The following is an 18712-nucleotide window of genomic DNA, read 5'->3' on the forward strand; positions in this document are numbered from 1 at the left end:
AACGCAGAGTGGACCTACCCTTACTAACCTCGGCAATGTTCAGAGCAGTGTTTTCCAAACAGTCTGTCTCCAGCTGTTGCAAAACTACAACTCCCAGCATGCCCGGACAGCCTTTGGCTGTCCGGGCATGCTGGGAGTTGTAGTTTTGCAACAGCTGGAGACACACTTTTTTTTTGAAAACACTGCCATAGAAAATGAATGGAGCACTGGCCATACACATGCGGTGCAATTCTTCCTGATTGCTCTGGATTGTTGGGAGTCACAGTTTATATAAATAAGTATTTTACACTTTATTTACATTTTTTTTTTTAAACTTAAATTTTATTTAAAAGTGTTTCAACTAAGGCAAAACTAAATCTCGCTGTCCAGGCATGCTGGGAGTTGTAGTTACAGCACAAGTCTAAAGGAAGTAATATCATGTATATGAACTTTACCACAACCTAAATCTAGTTTCAAATTCCACTTCCGCCCTCACCGAGCGCACCCCCCCCCCCTCCAACACTTCCGCCAGCTGCGTGACGTCAGGGCGCAGTGAAATACACGTAGCCAATCTCCCATGGTCCTTTTCGCGCTTCCCCGAGATCTGGGCGGCTCTCGCGGGATCTCGCCCTCTTCCTAGGCCGTCACTGAGACAGGACGGTGAGTGCGGCGAGTCCTCCCGGAGACAATGTCGCTTTTATTTGTATCTTCCCCAGGTCGGCGGCGCGAAATGGCTGCGTATGCCGGCGGTAAAGGCTCCCTTCTTCCCGTTAGAGGAGCGGATGGCGCTGGGTGTGAGGCGGGTGAAGACGGATGGTTGTGGATGTGAATGGTCTCGGCCGGTAGCCATGGTGTGTGTGTGTGCGGAGGGGAGCGGGTCACGTGGTCTGCTGCTGTTACATGTGTGTATTATAATGGAATACCTGACTAATGCAGCCAGTGTGTATTATAACTGTATAGTGCCTGAATAATCTGTGCGGTCTAGTGTGTGTTATAATGTAGTGAGTATTAGAATAGAATGACTGTAATATATAAAGCTGTGTAATGTATTTATAATATAATACCTGTGGAATGTGTGTATACTATATAATGTATTGTGGTGTGTGTGTATATTGTAGTATAAGTGTGTTATAATGTAATTGTAATACCTGTAGAATGTAAGAGTATTATACTGTGTAGTGTATTATAATGTAATGATTTTATCTATCTGTAATGTTGCAAGTGTGTGATGCTGTTAGTGTATATTATAATACACACACATTGAATTATCAGTATAATGCACACTACTTTATATAAGCCAGTGTTTCCCCTAACCAGGGTGCCTCCAGATGTTGCAAAACTACAGCTCCCAGCATGCCTGGACAGCCTTTGGCTGTCCAGGCATGCTGGGAGCTGTAGTTTTGCAACATCTGGAGGCACCCTGGTTAGGTAATCACTAATAAAAGCATAGATACACAGATGTTATGTTCGTTCATTGTATAATACACAGAATGTGTTAGGCTGGGTTCACACTACGTTTTCTCCCGTATGTCATTCATTTCAATGAGCTGGCCGGAGTGAAACGTTCGGTCCGGTCGGCTCATTTTTGCGCCGTATGCGCTTTTACGACCGGGCCTCAAACTGTGGTTGACCACAGTTTTAGGTCCGGGGGAAAAGCGCATGCGGCGCAAAAATGAGCCGACCGAACGTTTCACTCCGGCCGACTCATTGAAATGAATGACATACGGGAGCGCATACGAAGGCATACGGGAGCGCGAGGTTTTAGCTCCCCCCTGCAGTATGCGCTCCCGTATGGGAGAAAACTTAGTGTGAACCCAGCCTAAGGCTGGGTTCACACTACGTTTTTGCCATACTGTTTCCAATCTGTTTTTCTAAAGAAAACCGTATGGCAAAAAAACGGATGGAACAGTGTGGAAAAAAGTAAACTGTATGCATTTTTAAAAGTGCATACAGTTCCGTCAGTTTTTATAGGAAAACAACCCCCATACGTTTTTGAAAATTGTCCATTTTTAATGGGAGGGGTCTTCGGTGGGGACTTTAGGATGCAAATGCGCATGTGCAAAGTAAAAACATATACGTTTTTCCCGTATGGAACTGTATACATGTGCCTTTCCCATTGACGTCCATGTTAAAAAAAAAAAAAAAACGTATACGGTTGCAGTACAGTTTTTAAACCAGAGTCAAAACTGTGGTTGACCACGACTTTGTCTCCGGTTTAAAAACCGTACTGCAACCGCATAAGTTTTTTTTTTAACATGGGTGTCAATGGGAAAGGCACATGTATATGGTTCCATACGGGAAAAACGTATTCGTTTTTACTTTGCACATGCGCATTTGAATCCTAAAGTCCCCACCCAAGACCCCTCCCATTAAAAATGGACAACATTTTCAAAAACGTATGTTTTTTTTCTATAAAAACTGACGGAACTGTATGCACTCTTAAAAACAGTATACTGTTTAAAAACGCATACGGTTAACTTTTTTCCATACTGTTCCATCCGTTTTTTTGCCATACGGTTTTCTTTAGAAAAACGGATTGAAAACAGTATGGCAAAAACGTAGTGTGAACCCAGCCTAATGTGGTCAGTGTCGTGCTTTTGTCACCCAACGTGGATATCCTGTGGGGTCGCTCCCTCAGGCTCTGTCCTTGTGGCGTATGGGAGCGTAGCGTCGTGAGGCGCAGTGACGTACAGTCCCGTTCCACGACGTTGGAGATCATACCTGTCCCCGGTCTTCTGGCTGGTGTGGACGGCGTCCTGTATATTCCTACAACTTCTCTGAGCCCTCGGGCGGTGACTGAGGAGACAAACCATGCAGGGCACATTGCGCCCCGGGTGACACTACTTTTGTGTTGTAGCCTGTGCACAGAATGAATGTCTAATGCACTTTATTACTTTTGCTATTTTTTTTTTTACAGAAAGGCCATGTTCAGCACGAGCGCCAAAATAGTCAAGCCAAATGGCGAAAAGCCGGACGAGTTTGAGTCTGGCATCTCCCAGGTGAGTATTGTGGTGAAGTATCGGGGTGCGATGGTGAGGTGTGTGGGATAGATGTTGTAGCCCAGGGGCTAGGTGTCATTAACCCCTAAATGTTCGTGAGGCCAGGGTGTGGTTTTCCCGGTTACCACTCAAACGGTAGTACCGCTATCCCAATGTTTGGCAGGGCAATAATAGTCAAAGACCAGTTAAGGGTTAACGGTAGCTTTACTGAGGTAAGTGGAAATAGTTTTTACAGCTAGGCCAGGATGCCAGAGAGGTGGCCAGTAACACTGAAGGACCTCACAGCTTGCTGGATCTTGTAGTGACACTGATAGACTTTAATTCAGCCACGCAGACTATAATATACTTGACTAGGTTGTAGGTAGTGATGGCAGACATAGACTTGACTTACTGCAATGTGGCTGTAGGTGACTTGAGGCCTCCAGGTAGCTGGACACCAACTGAGACCAGACGTCTTTACTGTACCTCCAGGATCTAAGAGGGCAAAGAGAGATTGTAATGGATCCCCCTCTTATAAAGGGGGTTTAGCCAGAAGCCCATAGGTCAAGCTGCAGGTCACCTGGTTAGCTGGTGCTCTCTGGGTAACAAACACATCATGTGAACAAATTATCATGTGAGGAACTCAAAGGTCTTTAATACTTAATACACATAACACTATACATTTTGCTATGGGGGAGACACTGCAGGAGGGCCCCTAGGACACAGAGGGACTCAACCTGACAGGGTCTAAGTACTGTACGGGACTATATTCCGTACTGGGACATCACAGTACTATCTGCAGTATCTGCTTGCTTATAAAAGAAAGTATCCCCAGCGGCCGGATCTGGGAGGACGTCGCTCAGTGTTCCCCAACTAGGGTGCTTCTAGCTGTTGCAAAACTACAACTGCCAGCATGCTAGGTATAGTAGTTTTGCAACAGCTGGAGGCACACTGGTAAGGGAAGACTGACTTTGCTGCCCAATAGATCAGCTAGAATTTCCATAATGGAACATTCAAAGTGGATCTGACGTGAAGGGAAACTGAAATTGTTAAATCGTCAGTCGAAATCTGCTAGAGAAGGCCATGGGACGGCTCTTATTTGATGACTACATAAATACTGTTTCCGGATCCCTTTCCTGGTGAATGTCCAATGCCGTCCCTGTGAATGCCCATGTGACTTGGCCCTAATCTACAGCTTCACTATTGTAGACCAGGAGTCATTACTGCCTTTGTAAGGCCGGGTTCACACCACATTTTTGCAATACAGTTCCCATATACGGTTTTTGGTCTGAGTGAAAAACCGTATGGAAACCATGTGTTTCTTTTTTAACATGGGAGTCAGTGGAAACCGTACGATTCCATACGGATTGCACCATACAGTTTTTGAGAGTTTTTTTCCTTGGAATTTCAATCAAACAAGTGAAACTTTATTCATAATGGAGTGAAAAGTTAACATATAGTTTTTTTTTTTCTTAAACGGATGCAACAGGACATAATTTTTATTTATTTTCAAACCGTATACAGGTTAGAGTTTGTACACAAATTTTGAGTTTAGTCCAGTTTTGAGGAATCTTTATCAAACTTTCTGGCACTACTTGATAAAGTTTTCCAGCAGAGTACTCCTTTAATGGGAGTTACATGAACGGCATGGCACCACTAGTTATGCTTTTCCTATAACTTGCAAAAAACAAAGGGCACCACCATATATCTCTTCATAGGCCTTTAGTTGTGGGCGCTCGCAGGGTCAGGCGCCAGCGTATCAAGTCTTGTGGCGGGAAACCACAGTGACTTTGTACATATGATTCAATAAACTGTTGAACGCTCTTTACAGCATCACTAGTTTTGGCCAGAACGTGACAAAGGCAGTACGGCACTGCCGAAACATCCTGCTTTGTTTTTGTACAGAGTGCCATAGTATCCATACAAGTCTTAGTTTCCATAACTTGGGCATTTTGGCTTTCCAACCACATCTGGCTGCTGAAGGTAGCGTCACCGATTTGACATCCTGTAGATATGCCATTAATTTCAAGATGCAAATACTCCTAAACATGTTGTGGAATCGCATATTAGAAAGCGTTTTTTTTTTTTAATTGTTATAATCAATGATTCCATTTAATGTAAGTTATACTAGAAAATCCTTTAAAGGTTCTGAGTAGAGATGAGCGAACTTACAGTAAATTCGATTTGTCACAAACTTCTCGGCTCGGCAGTTGATGACTTTTCCTGCGTAAATTAGTTCAGCTTTCAGGTGCTCCGGTGGGCTGGAAAAGGTGGATACAGTCCTAGGAAAGAGTCTCCTAGGACTGTATCCACCTTTTCCAGCCCACCGGAGCACCTGAAGGCTGAACTAATTTACGCAGGATAAGTCATCAACTGCCGAGCCGAGAAGTTTGTGACGAATCGAGTTTACTGTAAGTTCGCTCATCTCTAGTTCTGAGTGTTCAGTTTGCATACATGCGTACAGTATGGAGTCTACTAACAAAGAGAAAATGCATTCATGTCTAAGAGTGTTTCCAAACCAGGGTGCCTCCAGATGTTGCAAAACTACAACTCCCAGCATGCCTGGACAACCAAAGGCTGGCTGGGCGTTGTAGATTTGCAACACCTGGAGGCACGTTGGTTGCGGAAACACTGCTGTAGGATGTGACTTAAAGTGTAGAGGCTGCAGAATGAAGGTCACTGCACTGGTTGTCTATCGTACACCCTACTATATTGTTAATAACCCAACGTGGATATCCTGTGGGGTCGCTCCCTCAGGCTCTGTCCTTGTGGCGTATGGGAGCGTAGCGTCGTGAGGCGCAGTAACGTACAGTCCCGTTCCACGACGTTGGAGATCAAACCTGTCCCCGGTCTTCTGGCTGGTGTGGACGGCGTCCTGTATATTCCTACAACTTCTCTGAGCCCTCGGGCGGTGACTGAGGAGACAAACCATGCAGGATACACTAGTGTTTCTAATGTGTGTCTTACACTTATGTCATTTATGGATATTAACTCTCTTCTCCTACTTTCTAGGCTCTGCTGGAGCTGGAGATGAATTCAGACCTCAAAGCTCAACTAAGGGAACTAAACATTACTGCAGCTAAGGTACCAGCCTCATACTGTGTTGGGCTAAATGTTGTCTCCTATCCATGGCGGCTGAACTCTGGAACAAAGGAAAATAAAGAGTTTCAGAGCAATAGACTGTAGGGTTGGCGGGAATTATTTCAATGCCGATAGTGTCCAAGCAGGTTTTCTAGTTGCTCTCTGCACAGCATAAGGCTCTATAGCGGGGTTTTCCAACCAGGCTGCCTTCAGTTGCAAAACTACAACTCCCAGCATGCCCGGAAAGCCTTCGGCTTTCCGGGCATGCAGGGAGTTGTAGTTTTGCAACAGCTGGAGGCACCCTGGTTGGGAAATACTGCTTTATGAGGTGTTAGGGAATCCAGTCCAGGTAGTTTTATCACACATGAGACTTGCAGTCAGCTATGGGGCTTAACCCAACGTGGATATCCTGTGGGGTCGCTCCCTCAGGCTCTGTCCTTGTGGCGTATGGGAGCGTAGCGTCGTGAGGCGCAGTGACGTACAGTCCCGTTCCACGACGTTGGAGATCATACCTGTCCCCGGTCTTCTGGCTGGTGAGGACGGCGTCCTGTATATTCCTACAACTTCTCTGAGCCCTCGGGCAGTGACTGAGGAGACAAACCATACAGGGCACATTAAGAATGAACTGGTCCTAATACTACTGTATTGGAAGGCTTTCCCAGGATTTATACATAGAAATGTATATAAAATATAGACCTTGTGCACAGCTGTATTACAACACTATGGAGCCTGTGAGTTGTCTCAATCTGTCACCTCTGTATGGCTCTACATGAAAACCAGTACACAGAGGGTTTTATCTGTAGGATGCCTTACTAGCCTTCAGAAAACATTTTACTGATATGTTGTGTGATCCAGGGGGACTCCAGCGCTAAACCTCTTATCCCCCTATCAAAAGGATAGGGGATAAGATGTTAGATCGCGGGGGACCCCTGCGATCTCTCCTGCAGCACCCCCATTTTTCAGCTCGCTCTGTGGCTGACTGGCTGTGCAGGGGATGGAGTATTGTGATGTCATGGCTCTGCCCCCCTCATGATGTCACGCCTCACCCCCTCAATGAAAGTCTATGGAAGGGGGCGTGGCGGCCCGATCTAACATCTGGGGGATAAGATGTTTAGTGTCGGAGTACCCCTTTAACCTCTTAGGCTGCAATTATACCACGTGTGAGGCATGCTGCAACAGGGGGGGATTTTAAAGCCTCCTTTTGACGGACACATGATGGGGAGATTTATCAAAACCTAGGTAGAGTGGTGCAGTTGCCCATGGCAACCTCAGTTTCTTAGATTTTTTTTTAAACAGATGTGAAAAAATTTAACATTGCTATAGGCAACGGCACCACTCTTCCCCAACACTTAAATCTCTCTCTGTACCCTATTTATTTAAATAAGGTGACACGAGTCAGCTAGTGATTCCTGCCAGTTCACTTTCCCACCAAATCCAGGTTTTAAACAGGACTAAAAAGTGCAGCAGACTGAAATAAATGGGGTCCGGCAGGAATATGGAAGGAGGTTGTTTTAAAATTCCCCTGCCTTATCTCTGTCCTATGGCCAAAACATGGCGTGAATGCAGATGTACTGCAAAGTAGGGATCGACCGATTATCGGTTTGGCCGATATTATCGGCCGATAATCACTATTTTGGGCATTATCGGCAATTACCGTTATCTTCTCCAGGTCACACAACGTCCGTTAGTCATAACTGGTGAGAACAGATAATCATGAAATCCCATAGACTTGAATGGGATTTTTTTAATGTTCATTTTTATTTTTAAGGGTTTTCTAAACGGGACATTGTAACTGGTCTTTAAAACAGAGCAACAGTATAGTGTAAAAGGAGCCTTAACCCCTTAACGACACAGGACGTATATTTACGTCCTGCGCCGGCTCCCGCGATATGAAGCACATCGCGTCGGTCCCGGCGCTCATCAACGGCCGGGACCCGCGGCTAATACCACACGTCAAAGCTGACCGCCGCTTCTAAAGTGAAAGTATCCCGGCTAGTCAGTCGGGCTGTTCGGGACCGCCGCGGCGTCCCGAACAGCTTACAGGACACCGGGAGGGCCCTTACCTGCCTCCTCGGTGTCCGATCGACGAGTGACTGCTCCGTGCCTGAGATCCAGGCAGTAGCAGTCAAGCGCCGATAATGCTGATCACAGGCGTGTTAATACAAGCCAGTGATCAGGATGAGAGATCAGTGTGTGCAGTGTTATAGGTGCCTATGGGACCTATAACACTGCAAAAAAAAAGGGTTAATAAAGGTCATTTAACCCCTTCCCTAAAAAAAATAACAGTGTAAATAAAATAAACATATGTGGTATCGCCACGTGTGTAAATGTCTGAACTATAAAAATATATCATTAATTAAACCGCACGGTCAATGGCGTGCGCGCAAAAAAATTCAAAAGTCCAAAACTTATTTTGGTCACTTTTTATACCATTAAAAAATGAATAAAAAGTGATCAAAAAGTCTGATCAAAACAAAAATGGTACCGTTAAAAACTTGCGTTCACGGCGCAAAAAATTAGCCCTCATACCGCCCTGTATGTGGAAAAATTAAAGTTATAGGGGTCAGTTACAAAATTGCGTTTTTTCTTCGATTTTGTTGCACAATTTTTTTTTCCGTTTCGCCATGAATTTTTGGGTAAAATGACTGTCACTGGAAAGTAGAATTGGTGACGCAAAAAATAAGCAATCATATGGATTTTTAGGTGGAAAATTGATAGGGTTATGATTTTTAAAAGGTAAGGAGGAAAAAAACGAAAGTGGAAAAACAGAGTCCTTAAGGGGTTAAAGGGGAACTCCGTTGGAAAGTAGAAGAAAAATGTTTTCAAATCAACTGGTCCCAGAAACTTAAACAGATTTGTAAATTACTTCTATTTCAAAATCTTAATCCTTCCAGTACTTAGCTGCTGTATACTACAGAGAAATTTGGGAAGTTCTTTCCAGCCTGACCACAGTGCTCTCTGCTGACACCTCTGTCCAGAGCAGGAGAGGGTTGCTATGGGGATTTGCTTCTAATCTGGACATGTCCTGACATGGACAGAGGTGTCAGCAGAGAGCACTGTGGTCAGGCTGGAAACAACTTCACAAATTGCTCTGTAGTATACAGCAGTTAAGTACTGGAAGGATTAAGATTTTTAAATAGAAGTAATTTACAAATCTGTAAACATTTCTGGCACCAGTTGACTTAAATATTTCTTTCCCCACCGGAGTTCTCCTTTAACATACAGATCATGTGGATGAGTGTTAGAGATGAGCGAACTTACAGTAAATTCGATTCGTCACAAACTTCTCGGCTCGGCAGTTGATGACTTATCCTGCATAAATTGGTTCAGCTTTCCGGTGGGCTAGAAAAGGTGGATACAGTCCTAGGAAAGAGTTTTCTTAGGACTGTATCCACCTTTTCCAGCCCATGGGAGCACCAGAAATCTGAACTAACTTATGCAGACTAAAGTAATCAACTGCCGAACCGAGAAGTTCGTGACGAATCGAATTTACTGTAAGTTTCGCTCATCTCTAACGAGTATGCTTGGAAGCTCTGTCCACAGCAGGATCCAGCTGTGATATAAAGCAAAGCTCCTGTAGCTGATAGAATTGAAGCCATGTTGCACTCAGTTTCTGTAAAACGGTTTCTTGATGTGTACTAGATAATTATATACAGTGTGCGAGAAACTGATGAAGCTGTATCTTGTTGTTTGCAGGAAATTGAAGTTGGAGGAGGTAGAAAAGCAATTATCATCTTCGTTCCAGTCCCTCAGCTTAAGACTTTCCAGAAAATTCAAGTCCGATTGGTGCGCGAGCTGGAGAAAAAGTTCAGTGGCAAGCACGTCGTCTTTATTGCTCAGGTAATGCCCTGTACTGTTTGACTAGATTATGGGTGATATGTCTGTCGAGACCAGTGATTCCCAACTAGGGTGCCTCCAGCTGTTGCAAAACTACAACTTCCAGCATGCCCGGACAGCCTTTGGCTGTCCGGGCATGCTGGGAGTTGTAGTTTTGCAACAGCTGGAGGCACCCTAGTTGGGAATCACTGGTCTATAAGGTGCTGATAGTTTCACTCGCAGCCATGTTTCCTAAGCATTGTATAACAATCCTACAGAAGTGACGGCATTTTAAGGCTGAAATAATCTTGTTTGCATTTCCATTACCCAACGTGGATATCCTGTGGGGTCGCTCCCTCGGGCTCTGTCCTTGTGGCGTATGGGAGCGTAGCGTCGTGAGGCGCAGTGACGTACAGTCCCGTTCCACGACGTTGGAGATCAAACCTGTCCCCGGTCTTCTGGCTGGTGTGGACGGCGTCCTGTATATTCCTACAACTTCTCTGAGCCCTCGGGCGGTGACTGAGGAGACAAACCATACAGGATACATACATTTAAACTTGTATATTTATAAATCTTTTTTTTTTTTATTTAGACCTTTTAAAGGGATTGTCCAGCGAAATGTGTTTGTCACAGTATAATAAAGCAACTTTCTAATTTTATTAGTTAGTGCACAGACCTTCCATTTCAGTTGTGGTCTTTCCCTTCTAAATTGTGACGTCACAGGCTCACAAAGCAGTCTGCTTTAGTCTCTCCATCCTGGCTTTTGGCGTGCTGTAGATGGGGCACTCTATTCCCTCCTTTGGGGGGTGCCAAAGATTCCAACGTACAGCGCACTGTGGCTCCCATGTAAGTAGAGCGTGTGCAGTCTACAACACGGAGCTGAGGCCTTGTTCTGGATCCGATTTGTATCCCTCTATCCTGTAGATGCTGATTAGATTTTTCACTGGACAACCCCATTTAGTTCCAAACGCTTTTTTGCGCTGCAGGGGGGGCGGCCACGCCCCACGTGATGTCAGGGCCACGCCACCTCAATGCAAGTCTGGGGGAGGGGGGCGATGAACATCACAACCCCTCCCACAGACTTGCATTGAGGGGCGTAGCCATTGTCACGGGGGGGGGCGTGGCCGACCCCCTGCAGCACGAAAACTGCATTAGGAACATTTAGTTCTGAATGCTGGGTAGTGGAGTACCCCTTTAAGGACACAGCCAGCTTTAAAAAAATTTCTTCTTTACGCCATATCAAGTCCCAGATGGCAGGGTGTATATAGGGATTTAAGGACAGCATTGGCTCCACTACCCTCTCCTCTTTTTGCAAAGATGGCTGCTAAAACTAAAGGACTAATTTCCTATGGCCTTTTAAAATATCCCTTTCAATTGTGAACAATTATTGACGTGTCTCATTTTGACCGCTTGGGATGTGGGTGTTCAGATTTCCACTCTACATTACATTGAGCCAAGTGTGAGGCTGAGTGCTGCTATCCCTTTTCTCGCTGCAGCGTACTTCTATGATAGAATAAGTATATGGAGCTCGGCTCCTACCCAGAGATGTGAAGAGAAGCCCTTAGCGGAGTGCTTCTCCAAGCTTGTTCTTGAGATTGGAAGTGTGAATACAAATTAACATGTCTCAAACATTTTCACAAATGACAGGAACACTAAGTTATAGAAAAGAATGTTCTTGTTAAACTGCTGTATAGTAGAATTCCCTAGTGCCACGGTGTATCTATACCCATACATACCTATACATATAGTGTGTGTAAGTAATGTGCTTACAGTAGTGTTGGGCGGTATACCGGTATGAACCGGATAGTGTTTTTTTTCTTCCACGGTATGGATTTTTGCCCATACCGCTATACCGGTCGGGCCCCTCCCCCACCCTCCGAGTCAATAAAAAAAAAAATTTAACTTACCCGTAATGGGGGTGGTCCAGGCCATCCATCCTTCCTGTAGTGTCCGGCGGCATTCCGGGTGGAGGGTGAACCGGTCCTTCTTCTCCGGGGGTCCTCTTCTCCACTCCGGGCAGGCTCCGGCCTAGTACGCTGCATAGACTCCGCTACGCCGTGACGTCAGGTGCGTCGCTGCGCACGGACGTCACTGCGCAGCGGCGTCTATGCAGCGTTACTAGGCCGGAGCCTGCCCAGAGTGGAGGACAGCCCGGACCTGTTCACCCTCCACCCGGAATGCTGCCGGACACTACAGGAAGGATGGATGGCCCGGGCCACCCTCCCCGGATGGTCCCTGCAGCAACTGGGAAGGTGAGTCAGGGTTCTGGGATGGACAGGGGTCTGTATAATATACTATACCTACAGTAGGCCCTCCAGCTGTTGCAAAACTACAACTCCCAGCATGCCCGGACAGCCAACGGCTGGGAGTAGTAGTTTTGCAACAGCTGGAGGCACCCCTAGTTGGGAAACGCTGACCTATACTATACACTACTATATAGTCCAACATGCTGGGAGTTGTAGTTTTGCAACAGCTGTAGGGTTGTTAAATCTATTTAAAAGGGTACTCCGCTGCCCCAGTGTTCAGATCATTTAGTTCCAAAAGCCCATTTAGTTCCGCTATGCCACCTCAATGCAAGTCTCAATGTAAAAAAAAAAAAAATACTGTGATACTTTAGAAAAATACCGTGATACTCATTTTTTGGTCATATCGCCCAGCACTATCTTACAGGGTCCCCGTCTTATTGGCAGCACAAAACTTTAGCTACCAGACACCTGGCAGCTGCTTATCTCAATTGATAACTAGTGATCTTACTTGTAAGAATCCACCATACACGATCCTTTCACTTTTTTTGACCTTTGTGAAATCATCCTTAGAGATGAGCGAACTTACAGTAAATTCGATTCGTCACGAATTTCTCGGCTCGGCAGTTGATGACTTATCCTGCATAAATTAGTTCAGCTTTCAGGTGCTCCTGTGGGCTGGAAAAGGTGGATACAGCCCTAGGAGACTCTTTCCTAGGACTGTATCCACCTTTTCCAGCCCACAGGAGCACCTGAAAGCTGAACTAACTTATGCAGCAATAGCCATCAACTGCCGAGCCGAGAAGTTCGTGCCGAATCGAATTTACTGTAAGTTCGCTCATCTCTACTGACATCCTGTTGAGCACAGGACCCTGCAGCCAGATACAGGCCTTAGCGATGTCACATGTACACAACATCAATGCAGCATTGACTGTGAAGGGAAGCCAGAGCAGTGGAAAGGGCAGGGTTAAGTACAGGAGTTGTGGGGGTTAACCCCATTTTCTGCCGATACATATTATTATTTTTTGTCCAGAAAACTCAAACCTCTCAGCTAATATCCACTTATCTAGTTATCTGAATGTGGACAGTCGGTAGCAAGATATATTTAAAGAGCTTTCTGATATCTCCTGTAAATTGTGTATTCTTAAGTGTCATATATTAGAACGAGTACTCAATGGCTTTTATGGATTTTATTCTATAGAGAAGGATCTTGCCCAAACCAACAAGGAAAAGCCGCACGAAAAACAAGCAGAAGCGTCCCAGAAGGTAACTTATGTAACTTGCTATGAGTAAACGAAATCTCTGAAAAACACTGCCATAGAGTAAATCCACTACACGTGCTTTACAAAGTGTCGCTAGCTGTTGCAAAACTACAACTCCCAGCATGCTGGGAGTTGTAGTTTTGCAACAGCTAGAGGCACACTTGGGAAAAAACTGCTCTATTGAATTCATTCAGAAAATCTGCACGTAAAGGAAAAGTTGCCCAATTGCCCATAGCAACCAATCAGATCGCTTCTTTCATTTTTGACAAGGCTGCTGCAAAATTAAAGCAATCTGATTGGTTGCTATGGGTAACTGGGCAGCTTTTCCTCTGGACAGGTTTTGATAAATCTCCCAAAGTGCTTTGCTTGTTGAGCTCTGAATCTGCAGTTTTTTGGGGGGCATGCTCTGGTTGTAAAAACCTGTGGTGCTTTTGTTTCCATTTTTTTTTTTTTTCTGTGTTTTTTGCTTAACATGTTTAAGGGCTAAAATTAGAGATGAGCGAACATACAGTAAATTCAATTCGTCACGAACTTCTCGGCTCGGCTCCTGCATAAATTAGTTCAGCTTTCCGGTGCTCCCTTGGGCTGGAAAAGGTGGATACAGTCCTAGGAGACTCTTTCCTAGGACTGTATCAACCTTTTCCTGCCCACCGTAAAGCTGAACTAATTTATGCAGGATAAGTAATCAACTGCCGAGCCGAGAAGTTTGTGACTAATCGATTTTACTGTAAGTTCGCTCATCTCTTGGTAAAATCTGCTGAATTTATTGCACCAGACTTTAAACCATCTGTTTTCTCCATATGTAAATTTTATGTGGCTTTTGGGAACAACGTGGATATCCTGTGGGGTCGCTCCCTCAGGCTCTGTCCTTGTGGCGTATGGGAGCGTAGCGTCGTGAGGCGCAGTGACGTACAGTCCCGTTCCACGACGTTGGAGATCAAACCTGTCCCCGGTCTTCTGGCTGGTGTGGACGGCGTCCTGTATATTCCTACAACTTCTCTGAGCCCTCGGGCAGTGACTGAGGAGACAAACCATACAGGGCACATGTGTATGTTTATTGGTAGATTTTGCAAAATTCAGCCTAAAAGCTTCGCTAACGCAAATGTTTACTTTTTAAAAAAAAAAAATTTTTTTTTATGGTAAAATATTTATAGTGGCCATTTTACTTGGTAGTTCTGCTCTCTGCCATATTTGGGTCTCTATTCTATATTAAAATGTTAATGATTAGAGCTCTTTGTTAATGTAGCCGTACCCTGACTGCAGTACATGATGCCATCCTTGAAGACTTGGTGTTCCCAAGTGAAATCGTGGGCAAGAGAATCCGTGTGAAGTTGGACGGCAGTCGGCTTATCAAAGTCCACTTGGACAAGGCACAACAGAACAATGTCGAACACAAGGTAAGAGTTTGGGTTAAGTAAGTGGCTTTTGCTATATGGTAAGTTGAATGCTTCGGCAACTTGTGTACCTGCGGAATGCATTGTAATTGCAGAAGTGATCTATCAATACAATGAGATACCCACATGTGTTTCAGCTATAAAGAATCCTTAAAACCACGAGGCATTAGTGAACAATATGGCTCTTGTTTATCAATTTGTCTGTAATAAGCAGATTTATTTATATTTTATTTTTTCAGACCGCAACCAATCACATCTCATTTTGAGAAATGCAAGAGAATTGTGACTGGTTACTGTCTGAGACAAATCTGACACATTTCTGTCTTTGATAAATCTGGCCCTATGTCTTAAAGAGAAACGGACAGCTCTTCACCAACAGTTAACCCTATATAGTGCAGGTGAACAGTTATAGAGGGGTCACTTACATGAATCAAGTGAGTAGTTGCAGAGTTATGGTTTCTTATTTTTCAGCTGCATTGCGCAATAGACTGGGAGCAGACTCCCCTGCCTCCTCCTAGATTTGTCCGACCTGCCCCCTTCATTAATATACCAATGAAGGCCATGGATGAGCACTCACCTTTGCCCTTCATTAGCATATCAATGAAGAGGGAGGGCCGGGTGGAGAATTCGGAGGAGCTGGGTGAGCTGGCAATGCAGCTGAAGAGTAGGCAATGCAGCTGAAGAGTAAGAAACCATAACTCTGCAACTACTCATCTGATTCATGTAAGTGACCCCTCTAAAGCTGTTCACCTCTACTATAACCTAATGGGGTTTGGTGCGGATGTCAGATTGTGTGTCTTTACATTGATCATTACTCTTACAGTATGCTCACACTGAGGAATTGGAGAGGAATTTACTAAAGTAATTGTGCTCGCTTATTCCTGTCTAATTCATTCAGCAGTGCCAAACCCCCTTGATTTGAATTGAATTCCGCTCCTCAGTTCACACTGAGGAATTTCTGCTAATGGAATTCCATTCCGCATGAAGAATGAACATGTTTGTTCTTCATGCGGAATCAGTCTAAATTCACATAGACCGCAATGTTAAGTTTTAGTTTTTTCGCGGAAATTCTGCTTGGGGGGGGAAAACAGGAAATTCTAACTGGTGGTTGCAGTCCTCCTATATTATTCTGCACAGAATTCAGTGTCAATTCTGTGGAAATTCCGCTGCAGAATTTTTATGTGAGAATTCCTCTCCAATTCCTCAGTGTGAACAAACCCTTAGGGTCTATTCGCACGGCAGAATTTCCTCAAGCGGGATTCCTCCTCAAATGAAAGCGGAATACACTTCTATGGGAGTTCACACTTCCTCACTAATTCAGCACAAAATGCTCAGAAGTGGAATTGGCGGATAAGCGGAAATTCTGACGTGTAAATAGCCCCTTAGGCTGCTAAATTTGAGGTCTGCAGTAATGACTTCCTTGCCTCTTGTTGCTACTAAATTAGTTTGTTTATAGAAAAAAGTCAAATACCATGTTAGATAATTTAGAAATGGATGAGGGACTTCTGGTTAGTATCCTACACTACTAGACCAATGGGTTTTAATTGGAACTGTACATTTTTTACTTTGTGTGGAGCATCTGATCACTTGCTGGTTTCTCCACACATCATAAATAGTCAATTTCTCACTTGACATGAACACTAGGCCCAGCATGCATTCCAAATTGGCAGAGTGGAGAAAGAGGCTGTTAGGCCGGGTTCATTCCACGTTTTTGCAATACAGTTCCCGTATCAGGTTTTTGATAAGAAAAATTCCTTAAAACCTGACTAAACTGTATCAAAATGTGTACAAATTTTAATTCATATACGGTTGAAAACATGTCTGGTTGCATCCGTTAAGAAAAAGTGTACGTTAACTTTTCATTCAATTATGAATAAAGTTTTACTTGTTTGCAGTTTTTTTCCCTTGGAATTTAAAAAAAAAAAAGTTGAAAACCGTATGGAACCGTAGGTGCAGATAAGGTTCTGTACGGCTCCCATTGACTCCAACGTTAATAAAAAAAAGTGTACGTTTCAATATGGTTTTTCACCCAGACCAAAAACCATGATGGGCTACTGTTTTGGGTACGGGAAAAAACTGATAAAACCGTACAGGATTTAAAACGGACACAACCGGATTCATCTTATGGCATACTGTTCCATACAGGTTTCAAATTGAAAAAGTATATGGGAACTGTATGGCAAAAAAACGTGGTGAACCCAACCTAAGACACCTAACAGCTCATCTGAGACTGTATGTCAGTGTTTCCCCAACCAGGGTGCCGCAAGCTGTTGAAAAACAACTCCCAGCATGCCCGGACAGCCATCGCCTGTCCTGGCATGCTGTGAGTTTTAGTTTTTCAACAGCCTTCAGGCACACTGGGGAAACACTAACATAAGGATTTTCATTCCACATCTACCACTGGTGAATTTGGAGTTCACAATAGATATTAATCATCCAAAATCTGCATGTTTTCCTGACTTAAATCCTTATTTATGATCAGCTTTGCACTTGCAAACCTGTCCAGTCAATTGACTCTTCAAAAGAATTATGGAAAATATTTTAGCTGTTGCATTTGTTCCAACGTGGATATCCTGTGGGGTCGCTCCCTCAGGCTCTGTCCTTGTGGCGTATGGGAGCGTAGCGTCGTGAGGCGCAGTGACGTACAGTCCCATTCCACGACGTTGGAGATCATACCTGTCCCCGGTCTTCTGGCTGGTGAGGACGGCGTCCTGTATATTCCTACAACTTCTCTGAGCCCTCGGGCTGTGACTGAGGAGACAAACCATGCAGGATACATTAAGAATGTGGTTATGTACATCTGTGGGGTGGGGGCTTCCATATGATTTATTTTAAATTAATTTTATAATTTTTTTTTTTCTCCCATCAAGGTTGAAACATTTTCTGGTGTGTACAAGAAACTCACAGGCAAAGATGTGATTTTTGAATTCCCAGAATTCCAGCTGTAAAGTGCAACATGATCCAATAAAAAGTACTTGTTATATTTGCTTTGGTTTGTTTTTTCTTACAGAATTCCTGACTTCAGGCATTGGCACTTTGATGCAGGTTTGATATTCAAGGGATACTCTGGTGTAAATGTTTTTAATCAACTGGTGCCAGAAAGTTAAACAGATTTGTACCTGACCACAGTGCTCTCTGCTGACACCTCTGTCCATGTCAGGAACTGTCCAGCGCAGGAGAGGTTTTTTATGGGGATTTGCTCCTACTCTGGACAGTTCCTGACATGGACAGAGGTGTCAGCAGAGAGCACTGTGGTTAGACTGGAAAGAACTACACAACTTCCTGTGGAGCATACAGCAGCTAAGTACTCGAAGGATTAAGATTTTAAATATATTACAAATCTAACTTTCTGGCACCAGTTTTTTTTTTTTAAATACATTTTTAGGGGTATGTTCACACTGAGTATATTGGGGCAGATTCCACCTTCAAATCCACTTGAAGCAGAAATTAAATCCCCGTCAGATTTCCCACTGAAATAAACAGTGCTTGGATTCTAGGCAGATTTCAACATACATGGCACTAATTTCTCAATCTCTAAACCACATGTGTCACATAATCACCGAAACATTTCCTCCTGATCTAGACAAGTTTCTAAAACGTAACCTTTAATGAACATATACTAAAAATATCCAAACAAAAGGGGATATTTACAAAAGGATTTGTAATAGTGCAACACTATTAGAGATGAGCGAATTTACAGTAAATTCGATTTGTCACGAACTTCTCGGCTCGGCAGTTGATGACTTATCCTGCGTAAATTAGTTCAGCCTTCAGGTGCTCCGGTGGGCTGGAAAAGGTGGATACATTCCTAGGAAAGAGTCTCCTATCTGTATCCACCTTTTCCAGCCCACGGGAGCACCTGAAAGCTGAACTAATTTATGCAGGAAAAGTCATCAACGGCCGAGCCGAGAAGTTCGTGACGAATCGAATTTACTGTAAGTTCGCTCATCTCTAAACAC

At 44.1% G+C, this 18712-nt stretch overlaps 1 protein-coding gene and 6 non-coding genes across 7 annotated transcripts; all 7 read left to right on the top strand.

Moving 5' to 3' along the window:
• The first annotated feature begins 569 nt into the window (after positions 1–569).
• On the top strand, positions 570–17734 carry RPS7 (ribosomal protein S7). Its single transcript, XM_056564117.1, has 7 exons — positions 570–639; positions 2897–2978; positions 5970–6041; positions 9735–9878; positions 13299–13363; positions 14606–14756; positions 17624–17734. Exons 2-7 carry the CDS (start codon positions 2904–2906, stop codon positions 17699–17701), a joined length of 585 nt encoding a protein of 194 aa, XP_056420092.1. The 5' UTR covers positions 570–639; positions 2897–2903; the 3' UTR covers positions 17702–17734.
• On the top strand, positions 2584–2805 carry LOC130363408 (small nucleolar RNA SNORA73 family). The gene has a single exon (XR_008891817.1). It is a non-coding gene; the product is annotated as a small nucleolar RNA SNORA73 family (small nucleolar RNA).
• LOC130363405 (small nucleolar RNA SNORA73 family) lies at positions 5681–5902 on the top strand. The gene has a single exon (XR_008891814.1). It is a non-coding gene; the product is annotated as a small nucleolar RNA SNORA73 family (small nucleolar RNA).
• LOC130363406 (small nucleolar RNA SNORA73 family) lies at positions 6434–6655 on the top strand. Its single transcript, XR_008891815.1, has one exon. It is a non-coding gene; the product is annotated as a small nucleolar RNA SNORA73 family (small nucleolar RNA).
• Positions 10182–10403, top strand: LOC130363404 (small nucleolar RNA SNORA73 family). Its single transcript, XR_008891813.1, has one exon. It is a non-coding gene; the product is annotated as a small nucleolar RNA SNORA73 family (small nucleolar RNA).
• LOC130363407 (small nucleolar RNA SNORA73 family) lies at positions 14186–14407 on the top strand. The gene has a single exon (XR_008891816.1). It is a non-coding gene; the product is annotated as a small nucleolar RNA SNORA73 family (small nucleolar RNA).
• LOC130363402 (small nucleolar RNA SNORA73 family) lies at positions 17313–17534 on the top strand. The gene has a single exon (XR_008891812.1). It is a non-coding gene; the product is annotated as a small nucleolar RNA SNORA73 family (small nucleolar RNA).
• Positions 17735–18712: the final 978 nt, after the last annotated feature.

The sequence above is a fragment of the Hyla sarda genome, chromosome 3 (assembly GCF_029499605.1).
Source record: "Hyla sarda isolate aHylSar1 chromosome 3, aHylSar1.hap1, whole genome shotgun sequence".
Classification (NCBI taxonomy): Eukaryota; Metazoa; Chordata; class Amphibia; order Anura; family Hylidae; genus Hyla; species Hyla sarda.